Here is a 22,402-nt window from a genome sequence, read left to right as displayed (position 1 = left end):
TAATCAGGAAGTATCAATTGCCTTTTTTTCGGGAACAGTTCTTTAACGGACAAAAGAACGCATTTTCTTTTAAAGGGCGGTTAAACACGAGCAGGGATTGGAGAAGTGTTAGTCCGAGTTTATTGAAATGGTCCATACTATGTTGTGGTTCAGTTTACGGGAGCATTAGATAATACCTTGCCGTAGTGGCGGACTATGTGTTGTTTACTAATTATTCACTTCATATTGTAATTTTTAACAACCCCCAAATCCAATATTTTCCCTTTTTTCCAAAATTTTAAACGTCTCCCCCCAACCCCCCACCCCAACCCCCTACGTTTTATAGATGACAAACGTTCGAAAAATCAGCCAAAAATTCACAAATAATTATTGAATTAAGGACACTGTAAATTAATCGAGTCATTTTTTGATTGAATGAAATCTTGGCCAGTTATTTAAGAAAAAGAGAAGAAATTAACGAAAAATAATATTAATGCTTTTAACCATGCTGCCCCTTAATCCTTGGTTTAATTGTTTTTTGGGGGTTTCAAACTCCTAGTCATAACACTTAAACCAGGGATAAAATTGAATCACAACATATAGAGCGGTTTTCATTTGAGTGTCGAAAAGTAATTGGTTTTGCACTTTCTACACGATGCGATTGGCTTAAAAGATTCGCGCCACCTTTTTATCCAATCAGAAGCAAAACCAAAGCCAATTGTGACGCGCTCGCATGCATTTTCCCGCGCTTTGCGTCAGCCACATGTAATTACTTCGAGTTTTGATTGGTTCAATGTATTGTCTGTGTCCTATGTGATTGGCCAGAGTAATAACTTTGGTTTTAGTTTTACGACACTCAAACGAAAACCACTCTATTTCGCGTGGCGTCGAAATTGAAAGCAGTGTTCGCTTTACACTATGTCAAGTAGCCTATCATGCAAATCTATTACTGGCCAACCAAAATTGCTTAACATTCTGAATATTCTCTTTTTTTTTAATCCAATGATTAGTTTCACTGAATCTCTGTTACTGTTCATGACAACTGATTTATCTCTATAGAGAGTACGGACGATCTTTCTCAAATCACATCCGGTGGTTCAGACTTCATAGGCTTTTTGGCAAAAAGAAGGCTTAAAATAATATCGACCTCACCGGAGGCAATGCAAACAGATTTTTTGATTGCTCTGGTAACGAGGACTCAGAAAATCACTGATTGGTGCATGCGCAGTGACAGGATTATATCTGAGGTAGAGGCATTTTTCGTCCCCAGAGCCACTCGGCTTGCGACAGGCTGTGGGAACGTTTATGAGGTAGCGGAAATGCTCGGCTGGCTACTCTAATAATGGGAAAAGAAGAGTTATGACAGGCAAAATATTCGCCTAATCAAATTCGATAGTGCGAGCGTACTTCATATTCCCAGAGCATGGATGCACGCCGACCTCAACAAACTATACCTGGAGTTCTGGTAAGTTTAGCATTCCTCTCAAGTGCATTCTTAACTTTATACCACACGCGGAACCGTTGACCATGTGTTTTTTAACTTGCATTATATACTGGCTCGGACTCCCCATTTCGATCCTGCGGGAAAATTAATTGAGTCTTTTCGCCACTAATGCTTTATTCACCTTGCTTGTAAGTTTTAGATCATATCGTTCTACTCTTGGTCTTCCTTTTTTTTTGCTGTTATTGTTTTGTTTCCATTTTTTTTTTTTGTTCCTTGACCCCGCGCATGTAGGCGCTTAGATTGAGATAACTTTACCGTAAATCCTCTATTAAACCCCCCGGGGGGGCTTAATTATTTCAATCCCATTTGAGGGGGGGGGGGCTTAATAGAGACGGGGGCTTATTTAATTTAAAGAAAGACGATGGTATAAGTTCTCCATAAAAAACCTAGAATACAAAGTGGAAACGCTCAAGTACAAGAAGTTGGAGGTCACGAAGCTGAGGATCAAAAACAAATCCAGTCCACACGAAGTTTTACAGTTGTGATTGATTAATACAGTCCACCATTTATTAGTGAAGAATATTTAGGGGACGGGAGGGGGGGTAATAGAGAGAGAGGCCTTATAAACTTTCTTCCCCTGAAAAGGGGGAGCTTATTAGAGGGAGGGGGCTTTTTTGAGCGGGGGGGGGGGGGGGCTTAATAGAGGATTTATGGTATTTGATTCTCTTCAAACCTTCCCTCAGCACTTAATAGGTACTACTACTCGGACACAGGAAATCTATTGAAATTAAGTTTCTTTAATTTCTGTACAATATACCGTCGTCTGTGATAATGCGAATATAAATTATGAAATGACACTGACCAATTAGTGACTGTCATACCAAACCCACGAATGAAATGAAATTTGTCTTCGAGTGTACGCTTTTTACAATAATAATTATACAACCCTAAGATAATATTTACAAGTTGCATATAAACGTCCATGCAACAAAACCTTTGAAAGAAAGCAAGGCAACGACGGTACATACAGCCCTAATATTTACAGTTGCATTAAAGTCCATGCAAAGAAAACCCCCTTTACACAATAACGAGGACAAATAAACCTACGCCAAAACACCTCACTTACGGCTAGCTGCAAGCAAACGCGCATCGATCGGCCAAAATAACCTCGTGCTAACATGAAAAGACATTTCAAAGGCGCTTCCGCGTTTTATTTAAGTTCTTGATTAGGCGAAGTCATGGCATCATTGATGGACTGTATCCGTTGTTTGATTCTTAATCCAAGTCTGTTTTGTCGCTGCTTCAAGAATTCATTTAGCTCTTTTTCCCGCTTTTCCCTGCAAAATAAAGAAACAATCAGCGTCGTGGCCATGTTCTATTTTTATACAATTTTCTACTGGTCAGTTTGTGTCGAGAATGCTCTGTTTTATCATTACCAGATGACGCAAACAATGTGTATTTATTTCTCAAAGCAACTCGAAAAGCAATCCTGGCGGCACGAGCAATACAGTGCAAGAATTTTTCTAGCACACAGCAAAAAAAATTATTTTGAATTCTGCAGGTGCGGAAAAGTACTACTGCTACCACTTTCAAGGAAGATGTATTTGGTATTTTCTTATTACTCTCTATCTAACAGAAATGTCAATTTCCGAGTTGCCCCTAGTCTCCCTCGCAGCCGTTTTTTGGATGTCACGCAATGCTCTTTCGGGGAGAGCGTTGCGTGACATCCAAAAAACGGCTGCGAGGGAGACTAAGTTGCCCCAAACCCTGTTTCAAAGCGAGGGTAAGTACAAAGCCATTGATATGAAAAGGATTTTTTACTTCTCATGCAAATGAAACTTATTTTCACAAGAAAAACTTTGCACTTGGCCTCATTTTTAAAGTGAGAGTAGGGAACTTAAGCAACAACGAAGGCGACGGCTTCAAAAACGTCATTTAAAAAAGTAAATTCACGCTGCCTCAAACTTTATCGCGCTTGTAATGTTCCATCTCGTTGAATTCGTCAAATGTTGGGAAGTTTTTTTTTGAGTTGAATTCTAAAAGACTGCAAAGTTCAAGAAAAGAAACTGGAACTCGGAAAAGGCCTATTTCGCGTTTTGTTGATCCATTAATCACGAGGACACTTTGTGGTGGCTATCATAAAATATCATGCATCTCAGTAGCCTGCATTTCTGGAAATAACTACTGCTCCTCAACAGAGCAATTCTTAGGTGAGATCTGAGGACAGGCTTTACACCCTTTGGACACTCTTCAAAGCATTCAATTTACCATACCAATTCAATTACCGTTTCGCATATACAGTTTAACTTGACAGTTTGAAGGTCGATAGCCTCCTGATCCCAGTTGTTCGAAAGGTGGATAACGCTATTCACTGGATAAATTTCCATCGAAAGATAACGCAATTGGATTCCCTAAAACTTATCCGATGGATAGTGATTTATCCCGGCGGTGGATAGCGCTATCCAACGTGAAACAACCGAGGCCTGCAGTTTAGTGTTCCTACTCTATCTAAATATCGTTTTACAATTTTTATTTTATTATTTTATTTTTTTTTTTTGGGGGGGGGGGGGGGGTGGTTGAGCAGCGAACACGTGAGGTTGAATTCTTTTAAGTCCATAGGGAAGTTTTTAAGCCTGCAGTACCTTGGAACAAACGTTGCGGTTACCGCCGCTGACGCAGCTGCTGACATCTTTGTAGTTCCACCTGTGTGTAGCATCATTTCACTACAAAAATGACGAACAGCAACATTAAACTGAGTTTAAAACGAGAAAGATGTTACTGAAAAGTAAAAAGATTTTTCAAGTTAAACAGCTTACCTCAGCTGTGATGTCACTTGCTGTTCTTGCTCGCTCACAATGCTTTCCGCCGTGGGAAACTGGGCTCGAACCATTTCGGGAGTGGGGACTGGGATCTCCTTGAGACCAGGGTCAGCTCCCTCTTCGTCCCTAAGTAAGTGATAGATAAAGTAAAAGATGGAGAGCCACAATGTGGGAACCCTGTTATAAAGCCGATTACTTACTTACTAGTACTTACTTGTCCATACTTTCCGAAATACGCTCAAGTCAAGTTGCACAAAAGTGTACCAGATCTCATCTAACGCACTTTTGCCCATATGGTTCAAGTCTGAACGTGTTCAAGTGTTGACACGCTATTAGTATTATCAATGTGAACTCTTGTAGTCCTTTGATTCGTCACGCAACGCTGCTCCAGAGCGTCGTGTGACGTTGCATGACAAATTGAGCACAGGAAGTCGGGTTCAGTCTTTTCTGCGCGCTTTCCAGTCTTTAATTGACGTTCCCTTTCTGTTGCTAAATCACTCTAACATGTATAGCGGGGCGCCGCCCTGATGTAAAGACACCGGGGCCGTGAGGTAGTCGTTTTAACTTAATTGCGAGAATCCGTAATAACAGGAATTTATTTCACTCAAATACCTGTAATCCGTTTTTGCCTGGAATTTAGCTACAGTCCGTGAGATGTGCTTGGTGTCCGAAAAACAAAAGTCAGAAGAAGTGTAGAGTACTACGCAAAATCCAGTGATACATCTGACTTACATTTCATCATCACTCATGATATCCTCATCAGGGAGACCAGTCAACAAAGCTGGGACCTCAGTTGGCAACAGATCATTGCTGAACGGATCAGTCCTACGGTGAAAAAAAAAACGCAGTTATTTTTTCCAGGTTGCGAGGTTTTGCACATACTTCAAGTACGTCATCTGTTCCCGGTACAGGTAAAAGCCCTGCTCGTAGATTACTTCTTTTGATAGTCACGTTAAACCCTCTGTTGAGAAGAAACAAAAATTTATATATATAAGAGAAATCGCATATACACTTACCATCGAGGAATCCAAACATTTGATAGCGTGGGATTTGTTGCCATGGATACCAGAGGTTGGCATGGAAACCGTTTCCAAGTCATGACGCCGGGAATAACATCCTGAAGAGAAAAGATGTTTGTTTGCTCTTTATAAAATTTTAAATAAAACATTTCATTATTTTTTTTTATCATGAACGTTGAGGTATAATTAACAATACTTTTAAAAAGTGTAATTTAAAAGTATAGCTATTGTTCTAAAAACCAATGGCTACAAGTTTAAATTACACTCGTAAAAATTTCTTCAATTGACTCCTGCTTACGGTTCTTCAGTTTTCTTGAGTTATCGTTAGTGTTAATGTTAAAGCTAACGTCCCTCCACTGAGAGCAAGCATTAGTTGTAGTGACTTAATTCCACGGTTTTCTCATAAATAATGTGATCACCAACTTTCATGAAAGCCTCAAATTAGATTTGTTTCAAATATTTCTCTAGGTCTGTTGGAATTACCTGCAAAACTCAGTTGTATCTACCATCCAGTATCTTTGGAAATTGGAAACATATTTTTTTTTTTTGGTTGGAACAAGATTGATTCACCTGTCTTTCAAGGTATTTTCTCCCCTGTTTTCCTGGTTTTCCTGTTGTCCTGTTGCGAGGCAGGGGACACAGGTGATAATCTTCATCCACTTCTGCGTAAGGTAGCGGCGGTTTAAATACTTGAAGGCCAGGTGCGGGATTCTGTGGAGCAAAAATAATCGTTAATTCATTTACAAAAAACTTGTCCAGGAAAAGAGCGTTTATAATAAAGAAAACACTGCTCTTTGTTTGTGATGGCTACTCGCTCTTGTCTTGTTTTGCCAGTGGGTCTGACCTCCAGAAAATAGAAAGAATGATTTCAATACCACGTTGCCTGCGTTTTGTTTCCCTATGGATGTGGTTACAACGTACAGCACATTGATTGCTGTAAGGACATTTTTATAAATGTTTTACAGTTTTATCAATGCGTTAAATCATACAACTCCGTGTGAAAGCAAATACTATGTAAGAAATTTCATCAGTGTATCGTAAATGATTGATTAAGCGCCGCGGCGCTTATTTCATTTTCCCAGTTATAGGTGTGGCGCCTATACGAGAGCGGCACTTATTTCAACTACTGATAAAACCCCGAGTAGACTGCAAAACAGTCGGTTTTTTCCTCAAAATCAGTAAAGAAATCAGTAAAGCGTGGCGTAAGAGTCTTACGCGCGCGAACCGTGCGAGCGTCTCTCCCCAGTCTTGCTCTCTGTTTTCAGCCTCGTTCCACACCTTTTGTTTGACTGCTCGCGCGTACTTGAATACGCAAAAATACGGACTGTTTTGCAGTCTAAACCCCGAGGGAAATATAGAGAGAATTAAGTGAGGCCCATACTTGGTATGTACAAATAAGTATAAAATATGTACACTTTGAACCGTCATATGAACATGGTTTCAAGAGTTTCCCTACATTAAAACTTTAGAGCTCACGAGTTGGCAGAGGTCTTATTTCTCAAGCGATATCAAGCGCCGTAGCAAAGGTGGGGCGTTAGTTTGTTAATACCAAAATTACCACCGCAGCGCTTATTCGAGAGCACCGCTTATTAAGTTATTTTCGGTAAAGGTGCTGCGCTTATTTGAGAGCGAGGCTTAATCGATCATTTCGGGTATTTGAACCGCAGGAGGAAGATTTTTAAAACACCTGACAGTTCATCTCAGTCATGTCACGGCAACTTAGAAATTTGCAAACAAAAAACCTGAAAAAAAAAGAGGGTGGACGGGGATTTAACGTCCGGGAAATTGGTACTGTCCTTGTAGCACTGAGAGCGGGCACTTTGATCGTATTACACCCGTAGAAGATAAAAATAAGAAAGTGAATCTATGATTTTAAATATTTAAACTGCCATGATCTTTCACGTGTATAACTCTCTGTATTTGTGCGATAAAAAATAATAGCAACTACTCACAAAAATATGCATGGGGTGATACGAGGTGGGTCTAAAAAGTGCCGCGGGTACCACGAGGGGTACTGCTTCATGCTCCTGTGTAGGTAGGTCCTCATGCGGGGTGGCGATTATAGGGCTTGCCATTTTAGGACTCGCAGCTCTGTCACCCTCAGCCTCTTCCTTAGTCTCCTCTCCACCGTCTGTTGTCGGGACAGGACTGGGACTTTTCACTGACGTTAGAGGAAGACTGCTGACCAAGTTTATTATCTCGTCCTGAAAAAAAAGTTTACGTTTCATCAAACTTAGATTCAAACAACGAATGGCTTAAACTCCTTTTAATGAAGATGTAAAGGATTAAAAATAAAAAAGGTGACAATTCAGAACATGCGAAGACTGATAAACTAAGTTTTCTAGAGGCTGAATTTTTTTTTCAAGCTTTAGCTTAGGTAAAAAAAAAAAGTTTAAAACGAAGCTAGGAGTTACAGGGAAACTACAATCATAACAAATACCAGTAGCCCATCACTACTGCAAATACACAGTTAAGCCTTTTCACGCGTCTGTTTCTCCGTCTAAAAAATGTGCGAAAAACTCCCTAAGGTTACCCCAAATCGCTCACGTCTCCACCGATGTGTGTCTGACGCAAAACGACAGACAAATTTGATTTAAAAATTCTAAACGGTTGTCTAATGGTAAACGATTACAGCAGTTTCAACGTTGCCCAACTGAGTGCATAGTAGGCCTGAAGCTACGTGCAACGGACACAATAACTCCCAACATTGTTGGTCCAACAATGTTAGGAGTTATTGCATCCGTTTTCACGCCACTGCCGACACGGACGCAACAACTCCCAACACTGTCGGTCCAACATTGTTGGGATCTGCAGTGCATCGTGGAAAGGATACAACCCATTACACTTTGGAGACCATGTGTAATGAGCGTGCGTCGCCCCAACAATGTTGGAAAAGCTGTGCAAACAGATCCAACATTGTTGCGCTACGCCTCGGCTAACACTGAACAAAAGAAATGTTGGAGAGTTGTGGCTCAAAACTTTAACCGGTTTCAAACTTTGCGCAAAAACTCCCAATAACACGCAACAACATGCAACAGGGTGTGCAAACGGACGTAACATGTAACATCCAATAATGTTGGGAGTTGTTGGCCGACAACGTTGCGTCCGTTTGTACGGGGCTTAAGAGAGCTCAATGAGGCTGTTGTGTATGTCAGCATATGTTTTAGAATACCTCGGCGCCAACTCTTAAGGTGCGAACCAGCTTTGGTGGGACGTATCCAGATGATGCATCGGCTACGGAATGAGGATTGTAACCCAAGATTTCATACCGCTTAGGTACCTGAAAAAGAAATTTAACTCCTAAGTTAACTTCCCCTATGTGATTATTTAACTATTTTTCGATTGGACGTTATGTAATTGTTACAAATACAAGTACTAAGAACTAGACGTAATGACGTAATTAAGAAACAGAGGGACCATAGCAACGAAGCTCCCATAACTTATGGGAGCAAGCTCTAAATTATGGCAAGCGAGCAAGCCGCAAGAGAACGCGCCCCTCACATACGCGTGTTCTTTCGCGTTCGGTTATTGCAAGACTTCTCTCGAATCCCCCAAATGGAGAGCTTTCACGCAGTCTAGTGATGTATTCAAGTTCAGAGCTACAATTTAAACTTGCGATCAAAGTGAGGTTTGAGACTGCTGTTTTTAATATAAGCAAGACTGAGATGCGAGTTGAGGACCTTTCCTCTTTGCAATCATAGTCGCCAAGAGTGCAAAGTATACTAATGTATCCCAAATAAATTTAAATTTCCAGGATTTTCAAACTTTCCCGCACCCGAAACTGAAAAACCCCACGACTCATATCCTTGACCCGCCCTATGCAGAGGCACCCAAGGACGGTTTCCTCCTAAATACACTGAAAACACTTATAAGGTTCTCCAGAGTACTTTTAGATCTCTAGAAATGCATTCTAAGAGGAGCTATAAAATTTGTATCTGTTCGGTCATCCTAGGGGAACTTGAGTCTTTTCGAAATTACAAGGGCTTCAGTATTATTCTCCCGAAAATTTTAGATGTCATTCAACGTATTACGAAAGTGAGAATTTTACTAATTCCTCTTTTCATCACATTTTTGAATCCGAAAATTTAGATTTTCTTTTTTCGACGAAAAATAGCTTAACCTGAGAAGCGAAATGTGAAAAATTAGACTTTAGAAAATCGTGAGGGATTTATTAGATAATCTTAGAAAATTGCACTTGAATGGAACAGTCATCTAGAAATCTAAACTATAAATCTAATCTGAACTAAAGAAAATTCTAAACAATCAGAGATATTTTACAGGAAACAGTCGTTGGCTGCCCCTAATCGATAATCACCACACTACCGTTTGTTTCGCTTCGAAACGAACTTCACAGATAGTTTATGTCTCATATTTTCAAACAAACTTCACAACAACCAATTTTTTATTATATTGCATTCAGGAATTACCTTTAAGTTATAATAAGGAACATGCGTCTTCACTTTAACCACGGTTGGTTGAACGTTCAAGGTACCAAGCGCATCGACATCCTGTTGAAAAACAAGTATGATAACACTCAGAAAATACTTTGCTTTCGCTCTATACGAAAAAAATACACCAACGAGTCTGTCAGACGGTTATTCTTGGGCATGTCATTTAAATAAGCACAATATACATTTTGTTTCTTGGCCTTGGAGCGGAGTCTGACTTTGAAAACTCATAAGCGACCTTCAGATATAAGTGCGAACAAGACGTTTACGTTTCATGTCAGTCGCTTTGCTTTATATGGGCTCTCATAACCTTTATGAATGAACCCACTACGGACCTTCGCTCTATTGTCAAGTACTTTCTTTCTTACGCACTTGAAGGCAATGTTCAAAATAAAACTGAGTTCGGTAAGACTATGTAGGACTAACCATGTCATCTTTCATGTCAGGAGACTTGTAAGAAGGGAACGAAAACGGGAAGATAGACGCAGACTGAATTTGTAACGGTACCCCGACTTCATCAAATAACTTTTCTCCTTCACTCTCGGCGAGTTGGCTTCCTACAAAGAAATGACCAAAAAAACTCTCAACGCAAGCAGTGCGAGATAGAAACAAAAAAACAAAAACAAAAACAAAACAAACCTGGGTGAACAATACAAAAATTCAAGAAGGAAAAATAAGATTTCTTCGGGCAAAGTCAATGTACAGCATATGTCTAGGGTGATGGCGAGAATGATTTTACACGTTAAACAAATTACAAGATGCGATAAACGTAAGCTGTATTTGTTGCTTACTTGTCGGGACCTGAATTTGTCCTTTGTTAACAAACCGCGTACAGTCTATTAGCAATTTTTATATCATTGTATTAAAGCAAAATACATTTTTAAATGCATCCACGAACTAACTTTTGCATCAGGTTAATAAACACTTACTTGTATGCTCCCGAGTGAATTTGCCTTTTCTCCAGTCCGTGACAAACTCTCCTAAAGAATTTAAATGCTTGCTTGCCCTTAGCCTCACTATAACCTAAAACGAAATAGAAAACATCGCCGAACAGGTTAAATATCAGTCAAGCTTAAGGTAAGCTTGTCTTAGAAGAAACCTCCACCGAAACAGTGAAACCCAAAGAGCGGTTGGGTGAAAGGATGAAGAACTCTCCATATTTTCTCGAGGCCACTCCGTCAAAATGCATTTAAGTCACACAGTTGTCTTTGCATACTGTGGGTGAAAAACTGAGTCTCATTGAATCCTAAAAACATTTCTGCAGGGCTCAGTCTGAAAGCGCAAAAAAGACCATATAAAACGCAAAGCTGCATGCTGTTCAAACAAAGTAAGTTTTGTGCCTCTCAAATGCTTTCGGCTCGGTGAATTCAAAAGCAAAACCTATGACATCATAATAGCAGCACAAGTTTCTACTGCGCGCGCGATAGATTTCGCGCGCTCGTGCAGCTGCAAACGCAGTGACTTTTGCATCTCACAAATATTGCATGAGAAAAAACAAGCACAGCAGACAAAAAAATACAATTGGTAAAGTTAAAGTTTAATCAAGTTTTGATTTTTGTAAATGTTTCTTCTTTCCTGTCTGACCCGTAACCAGCTGATCCTAGGCCACGGTCGGCAACTATTGAGCAGGTCGAGAATGGATAGCTGTGAAAAGCTAAGGATGTTGGCCCCAGTTGTTCAAAAGGTGGACAGCGCTATCCACCGGATATATAAATCGCTATCCCGTGGATAGTGCAATTGGATTACCTAATACTTATCCACTAGATAGTGCTATCCAACGTTTGAACAATCCGGGCCTGATGAACAACCGACAAAACGCATGTTCGAAAGTTTAAAAAAACCCTGTGTGTTAATGCAAAAAAATAATGTACTTCTCAGATGAAAAAGCCCCTGAAGAGCGTTTTAAAAAAATACTGTGGTTAGAACCTGCCTGGGGCGTCCATCAGGTTAGTGGGAAAAATAATGCAAGGGAAGACTGAAAATTAACCGACCCAGATGAAGTTAATGCGAAGAGTGATGGCATATGCTGGCATGTTTTACCTTTCTTCCTGCTTGAACAAACTTCTGTATCACCATGTGTCTTTTGCTCCACTCATCGTTCACAAGAAGATCGAATCTGGGCTCGTGTTCTGCTATCTGTGAAAGCATTGAACAAAAATGTACATTATTTAGGGACAATAAGAAAAGATAAGGTAGCTTTCGTCCATGTTCCGTCTCACCTTAAAAGGAATAAATCTAACACCATCACAATCCTAGCCTGCGAAAACAGCCGTTTCTCCTCGCTCTTCACCGCTGGGGACGTTTCACGCGGGAGGAACGTCTGCGACTCAGAGAGCGGGGAGAAACGGCTGTTTTCGCAGGCTATCATAATCCCATCTTTGGCATTATGTTAGAATCACATCTGATGTCAGAACGGCAATTTTTATACAGGCATTTAGTAGACGTTGGAATGTTTCCAGCACACAAAATGTGGCCTAATGAAGGCGTTGATGTGGTAGGAAGTGAGTCAAATCATACTCGTAGAGCTCAAAAGCAAAGCGAGGGGAGAGAGCCCAGGTTTTTCGCTCTAGTCTCCGCTTTATTTTTCCCTCGTCAATTTTTTAGCCGAGCTCTGAACGCCTTGAACAGGCTAAACAAAATGTGAAAACAACAACAACAACAAAGTATAAGCATAAATGCCGGGTGAAAGTTTCGACAAAAGTTTTACCAGTACAGACTCAGTACAGTACTAACTCCCTCAAAAATACAGCCTGCGAGCAAGCTTTTCAATTGGGGGATATCGTGAGAAGTTACACTGCGTGTTCTCGCGCGGCTCACTTCGCTGTCGGCTCCTGTCGCCACTCGAAGGGGATAGCTTGCCGGCAGGCTACTCAAAATATAACTTACTTCATTAGCGCGTCTGTGTATTCTCCTCATCTCACAGCCAACGCACGATCGATCGTATTCCACTTCTGTCACTGGATCACCGCGTTTAAGCTGTAAAGTTCATAAGGACAAGTTAAATTAGTGACAAACCCATATTGACGCGAATTAAGTATCAAATATTAAAATATTGGGAGTTAAAGAAGCCACGACGATGAAGACAGGTAAGGCATCACTATAAAACTAATTTCCGTTCTTTAAACTTTATCAAGTTTATTAGGCCTCGCTCAAATTATCTCAATTTTTAGGCGACTTTTCCTGGAGGTGAATTCTTAAAAGCTATTTCCAAGTTCAAAAAGAAGAAGGAAAATTCGTCGTCGTACGTTCACGTCCTCCATAAAACCCCGCATAAGGAAGTTTCACGTCGTAGTCGTGCAGTGTGGGTCAAAGAATACAAAGTAAAAGTGTGATGGTTATGTGATTATCTCACATGACCATTTTTTTTTTTCTTAGACGTTTTCGTTACCCTCATCATCGTGGTTGTTTAAGCTCCATAAGAAAATAAAGAGAAGATATTTATATTAAGCTTTCGTTATCTAAGAAAAATAACTTGAATTACATTTCGAAAATAAGCGCGCTGCATTTGGATTGCGTCTCCTTTTACGGCGCTCCACCAATTAGCAGATTTTCGGACTGTTTGAAAGTTGTGGTAACGCTCAAAGCAGTCCGAACGCATTTTCTCTTGGTCCGAGTGAACATATCGCTTAACGCAGGTGTATAAAACTAGCTTAACTTGGCGTTCTTGAAGAAATCGATTAAGGTACACGATTTAATACGTCGAAAGTTTGATCTTAACTGATCCGCACTGTATGTTAGTGTGTCAACAGAAAGGGTGTGACGCATTGGTGAGAGGAGTCTCTCGCGTAAGAACACGTTCAGTCTACCAACAAGTTTCACTTTGGCTTAAAAGCTATCAAATTGTATTTACCCTATATTCTTGTTCAGTAAGGGTTCTTGTCTCACAGATTTGTTTTCTGGTAGCATCTGAGATTGGATCTTCACCTAACCTCACGCACCTGATATAAACAACACGAACTACCATATAAACCAGCATGACACAGCACATGAAAATATTTATTCATTTGAACTTTTAAGACTCAACAGAAAAAAATAATCAGATGGGCAAAAAATGATAAAACCATCAGCAGTTTAGTAACTTGTCAAAAGAGACCTCAGATCTGAGGAAGGTGACGGCAGCGAAAACTTTGCTTTAATTATTTCAACTCCATTACTTTGTCAAATGTTAGCGAACTCTTCTGGAGTTGAACTCCTAAGAACCACATCCAAGTTCAGAATGAGAAAGAAAAACTCGTTGTGGTTCGGTTTCCGTCCTCCATAAAATGTGAAATTAGGCATTTTCACGTCGTAGTCTTGCTGTGACCTTAAAGAAATGTACAAACTAGTGTGATGTGCGTGCACTGTTGTTGTTTAGTCTGTGGGCATTTTGGGGAATCTCAAGAAGTCACACGAGAGTCACTCGCGCGTTGTCGCGCTGCTCACCCCGCTCACCATAACTGGGGAGCTTACTCGCAGGCCACGTTGTCGGAGGAATCTCGAGAAGTCACGCGAGAGTCACTCGCGCGTTCTCTCGCAACTCGCCTCGCTCGCCATAATTGGGGAGCTTACTCGCAGGCTAGGTTGTTGTTTTGCTTATTCAAACCTATTGCCATTTTGACGTTCTTGTTGCAATCTCCGTCACCGTCGTCGGATCGTAAGGTCCCTAAAAATTTCTTACAAACATGTATAAAATCTTAGCAGAGAACTTTGTAACTTACCATCTAAGCTGGTTTTGTCTTTCCTCTTGTATGTTTTGATGGACTTCATATTCAAACTTCGTTTCCTTTGCAATGAAATTAAAGAGTAGATAATTAAAATACTTAACAAATATTCCCAGAGGGCTTGTTCACTCACAACTGTTTCTGTGTAATGCAATACCATTATTTTCTTGTCCAGAAGAACCAGTTACGTTAGGAGGAAAAGTTCAAAATTACTCAATTAATAACATAGGTGACGAATTACTCCTTAATTTTGGCGCGAAATTTCAGCGTTAATTTGTAATTTCACATGTGAAATTACTAAATTGCCATGGCAACATACTGTACGTCTCCGTTTCAAGATGGCGAGGAAGTTTTAAAATGTCATGAATGAAGATGTCAGAGCATAAAAAAACGCTTTAGAAAACATGAACACACGAAAGAGCACATCAAGAAGGATTCTTGGAGGTATGTTGTCGAAAAATTCTGAAAACTTAAGCCAAATTTTAGCTCTAAACGTTTGAGAGAGTGGAGTTCACGATCGATCGATACGATCCAGGATAAACAAGTCAAAAATCCTCGATTGCTAACGTAATTCGTCACCCGTGATATTAATAGGTAATCAAATGGTATACTCGTGAAATTAAGGAATAATTTCACGCGCGTTTTGTCCAAATCCTTATAATTTCCCGAGCCTAAAGGCTCGGGAAATTATAAGGATTTGGACAAAACGCGCGTGAAATTATTCCCTAATTTCACTCGTCACCATTTGATTACACATACTTATCAAGCATGAGACGCAGTGTTTCATCTAGTGATGAAACACTGCGTCTCATGCTCATGAGATGAGAAGAGAGTTGAACATACGACGCGCAGCGGAGTATTTTTGACGAACTTCGAGGTGTTTCATCTGGTGATGAATCACTGTGCTTGATATTACTTGATATTACTTCTCAAACAAAATGATTTTAGAAGGAGAAATTAAGGACGCAAAAATGAGCACATTTTCATCTGATTTCCAAACACTCATTAAACATCAATTTCCTTTGTATTTTCTTTATGAATTATTTATGAATTAGAGAAAGTATTTTCTTAATCAAATGACCCCCTCCTGTCCTTTCCATTTAACAGCTGTCAAAATGGGTGATCGGCTAACATCAAAGGTGTTGTTGCCGGCTCAAATTCATCACCCATCAAAATTCAATAACCACTGTACACTGTAAAAGGTCAGTCTATAAATTTTTAGGCTTGGCTAAGTCCACATTATTCTCTGTCAATTAACCTAAGGGGTAAATCAAAATTCCGTCACTATACACTTGGAAAGGAAATTTTTGATTCTGTAATGAGTAAGTGAAAGACTCAAAACAAACAAAAATAAAAACTGGAACGTTTTGTAATTGCGTCAATTTTCTTATGAAAGCAAAGAAAAACAGTTTAAGAATGGACCACACAAGACTGCTGTAGTGTTGATCACAGGCGAAAGTTAGGTACATGACTGTAGCATTATCACTAGTTTGTAAGTAAAAGTCTGACCACTAGTTTGTTGGCATAATTAATGATAAGCCATTGACGTGTTTTAGTCATTGAACCCAAAAGGGAGACATAGAGTTTTACACCATACTTTTAAGTAAGTTGTAAAAGTCTATGCCGCCTTTTTGGGTTCACAACCTCGCCTTGAATCAAGGTACAGATTTTGGAGTTTGGGCAGGGGGTGCGAGGGAGGGGGGGTTGCACGGGGATTTGGAAAATTGTGCACACCTCTGAAAAAATCCTGGCTATGCCCCTGTAGAGTTACTTTGCATGACCTTTTAAAGTTTTCAACATTCTTAGGTTTAGCTGTCAGCTCTCAAAAATTTCAAAACTTTCCTTGTTTAGCGAATTTTTTTTACCAAACCCAGTTAAACAGACACAAACGCTGGTGTCCACCAAAATGCCTGCCATCCGCATTATTATTCGACATCTCTATCTTACATTGTCCTTGCTTTGACATCTGTAGTAAATAATTTACCAAACATAATTTTAATTGTTCATAACTTTCCACAATCAGCAATTAAACTTCATGGTTTTCCAGGCCTGGAAAATGAAATTCTTAATTTCATTATTTTCCAGGTTTTATGACCCATACGAACCCTGCATTAAGGAAGATTTCTGCACTTACTTTCATCTGTTTTGTGCTGCCAGTTACATCTTTTTGAGCCTGAACAGCTGCAAGGAAAAACATTATGGCTCTTGAATTTCACTCGCTTTATCACATAGGCAACAAAGTGTGATGGCTGCAAAACTCTTTGCCTTCTCCTTACCTTCTCTAATTTGTTTAGCCTTCAGTTTTCCTGGTTGTTGCAGCAAAATACATGACACTGTTGATGGATTATCAAGACCCACAGCAGGAAATCTCAATCCATCTTTGACCACTTCCTGTGGATAAAAAAGTAAAAAAAGGGCCATGATTCATCAATGGTAAATAGTATTTACTATGGACTGGTTTCATGACATTGAATAAATAAATAAATAATGAGTTAGTTGTAGCACATCCACTAAGTGGTTCTGATTCCTAGTCGAATTGGAATTTGTAAATGTTGGTTTTGGAGGAGAGGAGGAAACCGGACTACCCGGAGAAAAAACATCGTGATGTATAATGTCAAGAGAGAATAATCTAGCTTATTCTCTCTTGATAATGTACAATAAACAGTTTAACTACCACAGGACAAGCTCAGTTGATAGACAACAAAGACAGGGTCTGCAGAGTATTTTGTGGGTTGTGTTTGTGACTGCACCAATAACCAAAATCTTAAAGTAAAGTCACCAACGCCAATGGCAAGGGTACCTCCCTCTCAAGGATACCCTACAAGTGATACAGATGCCACGGAAAGGGGGAATATTCGACAAAGTTTCATACGGGGAGGCTCTGCCCTGAGGTCCAACCCCTAACCTTTTTATACACCATTCTTGACAGAAGACGTACCCCTTTCATATACCCTCTATTGACAAATGGTACACCTTTCACATATATACAGTGTAACCTCTCCTTACAGACACCTCTGTAATATGGACACCTCATTATTACGGACAGTTCGTTTGGTCCGAGAAATTCCAAAAATCATACATTCCCTACCTCTATAATACGGACACCTCTGTAAAGTGGACACTTGGTTCTTTCCCTTTGGTGTTCGTATTATTAAAAGAGGTTTGAATGTACCTAGTTTTAACTGCTTGTGTAAATACATTTTCTTAACAGATGAATAAACTATAAACCAGAATGTTTTCCCAACTTTTTCACAGCCATAAAATTCATCTTTTTAACCCTTCTGGGCCTTTTTACAGACTGACAGATTTCCCCACCCTTTCATATACCTGAAGCCTGAAAAAGATACCCCTTTTGGGCAGAACGTCCCCATACATGTAAAGGTCATTATACGGAGTACCCCCAGGTATAGATGACCACAAATACGACAGCAAAAGGACATGATGGCCTGTAAAACACATTTGCTTTTATTCTGCCCACCTGTGTTTTATTTTCTCCTGGAGTCCACAGTCTAGTTTTTAGTTTCTTTAGTCTTGTTCTACCAAGAGGATCAATCAAAAGTGGATCCAACACTCCACTGGGTGGAAGAGGGGGCAATTCCTCAGTCCATTCCTTGGATTTTAATCTGTAAAATGCAATAATTGCAAGGGTATTCATTAAATAAAAAAAATTGAGTTGTTCCAAAAAAAGCTCTCCCAAACAGGGTTTTTAATTTCAATCTCCCCCCTCACCCCTCCTGGAAATTTCACATTAAAAAATAATAATTCCCTTAGGATTTTGGCCTTAAGGTCTCCGCTCCCCCTCAAAATTTCCAAAGACCATCCACAAGGTGGAAATGGATTTTCTAGAACATTGCAATGGGTGACAAAAGTAATATTACCACTACTTTGCATTTGTATCACTGCTATGTGATCAGTAAATGACATTTTTAGGTACCATATACTGATTAAACCTGAAAACTCTAAAACAATGACAACATATTCCTTGGCCAAAAGTAGGGGGATATTAGAGTGAGAGTCAGATGACCAACATGACATGTCTCATAAAACTTACAGGTATAACTGAGATGGAAATAGAAATAAAACAGGCAGTCATAATGGCCTGAGTCATTAAGCAGCTCTCCTAACCCTAAAAAGCCAATTGGTTTGAAATTACTGGTCATAATGCAAGTGTACATGTGCTTTCAGTGGCCCAAAAAACCAAAAATTTAGCATGTCAATAGTTCAGACTCATTTAGTGATAAAGGAACAGGGACAAATTCACTTTGATACATTTTACATTACAAGTATAAAGTGGATACCAAGAATGAAAAAAAAAATCACTAAATGTGAACTGAACTTTTTAGGAAAAATATCTCCAGAAACTATAAGAAACCTGTAAGAACAAGAATATTCATCAGTGAGCATAAACAGTGTGGCATATAGGCCAAAGATGAACAAACCTCTTTGTTAGTCCAGGTTCTGATGTTCCAGTAAAAGAGCAGACAAGAGGAGCCATATTGAATTGGGATACCATTAGCTACAGTAAGAAATAACAGTAAAAAGTTTGCAAATGCTCATTCAACAGACAATTTAAGTCTTAAAGAATGGGTGCACCAGTCTAAATTAAAGCCCAACAAATGGCATGTATGGTCATTTTTTTAAGAGGAAACTTGAATATGGTGCAATTTACAATTAGAATAATTAATAGCCAAAAATGGCAGCCATTATTAGTCAGTAGAATGTATGTTTGTGCTCTTCTTAGGTTCTGAGTTCCATCTTACAAACAATAGCTATCAACTGTGAATTCATGCAATGATTATCCATTAAGTAATCTCACCTGAAGTTTCATATGAGCTGTAGAAAAATCCATTGGTGCGAAAGTCACTTTAATTTCCACCTCACTATTACCTCTCACAATTCCTAAAAAATTAAAAAAGAATGTATGGGCTTGACATAAATCAGTTAAAAGATCTACAAAATAATAATAATATAGCACACATAATTATTTGAAAGAATATTTGCAATTTAATAAAACATGCAGACATTTTTGTAATTAACTACTGTTTATAAGGTGTCTGCCAGGATAATTGACCAGTTTCAAGTCCACCACAGCAAATATTAACAATATATCATTATTCATATACAGCAGTATATAGATGTGATAAGGAAACATTGCACCTTTAGTTTACCTCAAGGATAGTAACACAGCTTTTAACATTTGGCTAACATAAATCAACAGCAGATCCAGAGGTTGAGTTGAGAAAGGTGGGGATCCTTACAGGCCAAATGAACTACAATACCTTAGATGTCGTCAAAAATAAGGGGACCTGCAGGGGCCCTTCCCTAGATACGCCACTTACACGTAAATTAATTTTACTTTACCTAAAGGAAGCCCGCAAATTTATATCATGATAACAACTTTTGCTTACCCTGCAAGCAGAGGCTACATTTTCACTGGGTGAGCTGGCATGCAAAAAGTAGCCTCTGCTGACAACTGTTCAATTTTCTATTGTGTATGCGCAAAATTTGTCATTGCGATTCGCGAACAAATTAATCGTCAGGTGTGTTGTCAAATGGCACGAGTTTCACTGGAATAAAACAGTTGCGACAACTCTGATCTGCTGAGCAAGGCTCACACAAGACTCATGCAATGCTCTAAACCAGTCAAGAACAGGGAAAAAACCCGGTTTTTTAATTTATTTGTCCAGATTTCTGGACAGATTTGAACAGTTGTCAGCAGAGGCTTCTTTTCACATGACAGCTCAAACAGCGAAAATGTAGCCTCTGCTCACAGGGTAACTTTTGCTATGCTCAATAATATTATTTGTAGAGCATAGATTTTTCATCATGGATCCCACAAGATACAGTCATAACACAAGTTCAACTTCTAATTGAGTGGTACAATACTGTGTTACCTGACATAGGATCCACTAAAAAAGCAGGGTGTGTCTGTACATGACTCAATGTAAACTCAAAATCAACAGGAATACTGCACTTGAGAGGAATCACATGGGTGATCCTGGAAAAGAAATACATAATGTTACTGTAAACACAACAGCCAAATCCCAGTCTTGTATATATACATGTACTGGTATCCATTATAAGTCAATTAAAGTAAAATTCAAGTCAAAATTTTGTAACCTAGTGTACTTTTCAGTTTGTCTTGTTACCTCAGAACTCTTTAATAATTTTATGATTGGGGTTAACTGAGACAAAGGAAGCTGAGAATGAACCAAAATTGAAAAATTTCAGCCTGAATTTAATTTTGACAAAATTGACCTACAAAATAACTGTAGTTTTGTTCGAAAAGGTAGCTTCACAGCTCTCCCTGATGACTTGCTCTTGATTAAAATGTTATCCTTATGAAATTCTTAAGCATTTAATGAACATTTATCAATGTCATACATAGACATCATAACTTTACCATATATTTCTGCTTTTTATCTTACTTTTCACCCAATGGAACCAAAGGAAAGTGAACTTCTCTGGGAAATCCATCTGTATTCATCACAGGATAAGCATGAACAGGAATTATGAGGTTTTCCTCGGCCTTAAACAACAACAGTAACACAGAGACCACAATATCACTTCGCTATGTTGAGAATAACACCCTTTACTTATACAATGATGCTATTAAACTATACAATTCTTGATTTATGAATGCAAGTTGGGCTGATGCTGTAGGTCAGCACAAGGTTTAATTTTTTAATTTTCACTTTTTTTTTTTAGGTTTAATTCCCATCTGGACTCTTTTACTGATTCTTGGCATGACTAAAACTGAAAAAAATGCATTGTTCCTGAAAATCAGGTCCTGGTTGTTTAAACATTGGATAGTGCTATCCATTGGATATAATTTATACAGTAGATAACGCAATTGGTTTCCCTAAAATACTCAGCTACTGGATGGTGGTTTATCCGGTGGATTAGTACTATCCAATATTTGAACAACTGGGGCCTGGACGACATAATTCATTGTACATGTATTACATTTGGAAACTACAGCATCAGAATTATAAAGGCAGCAAACTGTATTGCACTCATTCAAGACGAGGTTTATTTAAACTGTACCTTGGTGTGAATTCGAATGCAGTCATAATAGTATCTCCATTCATCTGGGGTAAACTCAACAACCACTTCAATAAACATTCCAGGAACAAGCTTTTCCTACGAAATAACAAAGACAAAATGATCAAATATCAAAATCTCAAAGTGAACAGCAGCTCCACTAGGGGTAGTTCTTACTGGTTATTACAGGCCTATATACAGTAAACCTAACAAAAATATTATTTTTTCTAAAATATAACAATGAATAACACAGTCATGCTTAATATTGACAGATGAGTAAATAAAATTACCTAAGGTGATTAATAAGCTTACCTTTTTTGTGTATTTGATGTAAAAATACTTTGTTGATGGTGGAAGGATGTGCATTCTTTGGCTTTCATCAGAAACATTTGCTAATCTCTAAGGGCAAATGAAAATAGAGGAAAAACTCAGGAATATTCTCGCTGATCAGGGCTAAGCCTTCAATGTAAAATTGCAAGCAACAAAAGAAATCTGTTTCTAACTGTATAAAATGCAAATTAAACTAAAAATATATAAAATACGTTACTTACAAGGGTTCGGGTAGTTTTTTTACCAACTTGAAATCCAGCAAAGTGAATCACTGATGGTCTGGCTTGTACAATCGAGTTTTGTCCAACTTTGGCATAAATTTCTACAGAAACAAAGTTTGAGTGTCAAAAATATCACCGTTAAAATCCCAACAAATATTTGTCCTAGGAAGACTAAAATCATTTCCTTTTATTTTCTAATATTCTTACTTGTTTCCAAGAGGTGATTAGGAACGGATTTTTGGATCACAGGAGCCACAAAGCTATCAAAACTCTCCGAAACCATCGCTCTTGTGCGGGCCACCGCCATTTTGAAAATCCCTTTCTCCCGACGAGTAGTCATGGAAACAAGGTAGCAAGAGCAATCAGCCCCAGTCTCCAAAATTTATACGTATGTCCAA

The 22,402-nt window shown here is 38.9% G+C and overlaps 1 protein-coding gene across 1 annotated transcript; it reads right to left on the bottom strand.

Moving 5' to 3' along the window:
- Nucleotides 1-2,198: 2,198 nt before the first annotated feature.
- LOC140931187 (cilia- and flagella-associated protein 221-like) lies at nucleotides 2,199-22,324 on the bottom strand. Its single transcript, XM_073380950.1, has 26 exons — nucleotides 22,212-22,324; nucleotides 22,005-22,105; nucleotides 21,766-21,852; nucleotides 21,457-21,552; nucleotides 20,838-20,938; nucleotides 20,304-20,407; nucleotides 19,226-19,308; nucleotides 18,849-18,925; nucleotides 17,888-18,032; nucleotides 16,686-16,800; nucleotides 16,544-16,590; nucleotides 14,407-14,471; nucleotides 13,560-13,647; nucleotides 12,596-12,685; nucleotides 11,750-11,845; nucleotides 10,639-10,732; nucleotides 10,136-10,266; nucleotides 9,689-9,769; nucleotides 8,434-8,541; nucleotides 7,214-7,465; nucleotides 5,832-5,972; nucleotides 5,259-5,359; nucleotides 4,975-5,067; nucleotides 4,240-4,368; nucleotides 4,066-4,146; nucleotides 2,199-2,760 (listed from the first exon to the last, which is right to left on the bottom strand). Exons 1-26 carry the CDS (start codon nucleotides 22,309-22,311, stop codon nucleotides 2,634-2,636), a joined length of 2,733 nt encoding a protein of 910 aa, XP_073237051.1. The 5' UTR covers nucleotides 22,312-22,324; the 3' UTR covers nucleotides 2,199-2,633.
- Nucleotides 22,325-22,402: the final 78 nt, after the last annotated feature.

This window comes from Porites lutea, chromosome 3, assembly GCF_958299795.1.
Source record: "Porites lutea chromosome 3, jaPorLute2.1, whole genome shotgun sequence".
In the NCBI taxonomy this organism is placed as follows: Eukaryota; Metazoa; Cnidaria; class Anthozoa; order Scleractinia; family Poritidae; genus Porites; species Porites lutea.
Note: the sequence above shows the minus strand (reverse complement) of the source record. Positions and strands in the feature narration are given on the sequence as shown.

What these genes read in the sequence shown, in the direction of transcription:
- LOC140931187 (XM_073380950.1), bottom strand. Translation starts at nt 22,311, where the DNA reads ATGGCGGTGGCCCGCACAAGAGCGATGGTTTCGGAGAGTTTTGATAGC. An exon ending in TTTAGTGGATCCTATGTCAG is followed by an intron (nt 19,309 to 20,303) that starts GTAACACAGTAT and finishes TTAATTTTTTAG; the next exon opens with GAATTGTGAGAGGTAATAGT. An exon ending in GAAAATACCTTGAAAGACAG is followed by an intron (nt 5,360 to 5,831) that starts GTGAATCAATCT and finishes TTTTCTCTTCAG; the next exon opens with GATGTTATTCCCGGCGTCAT.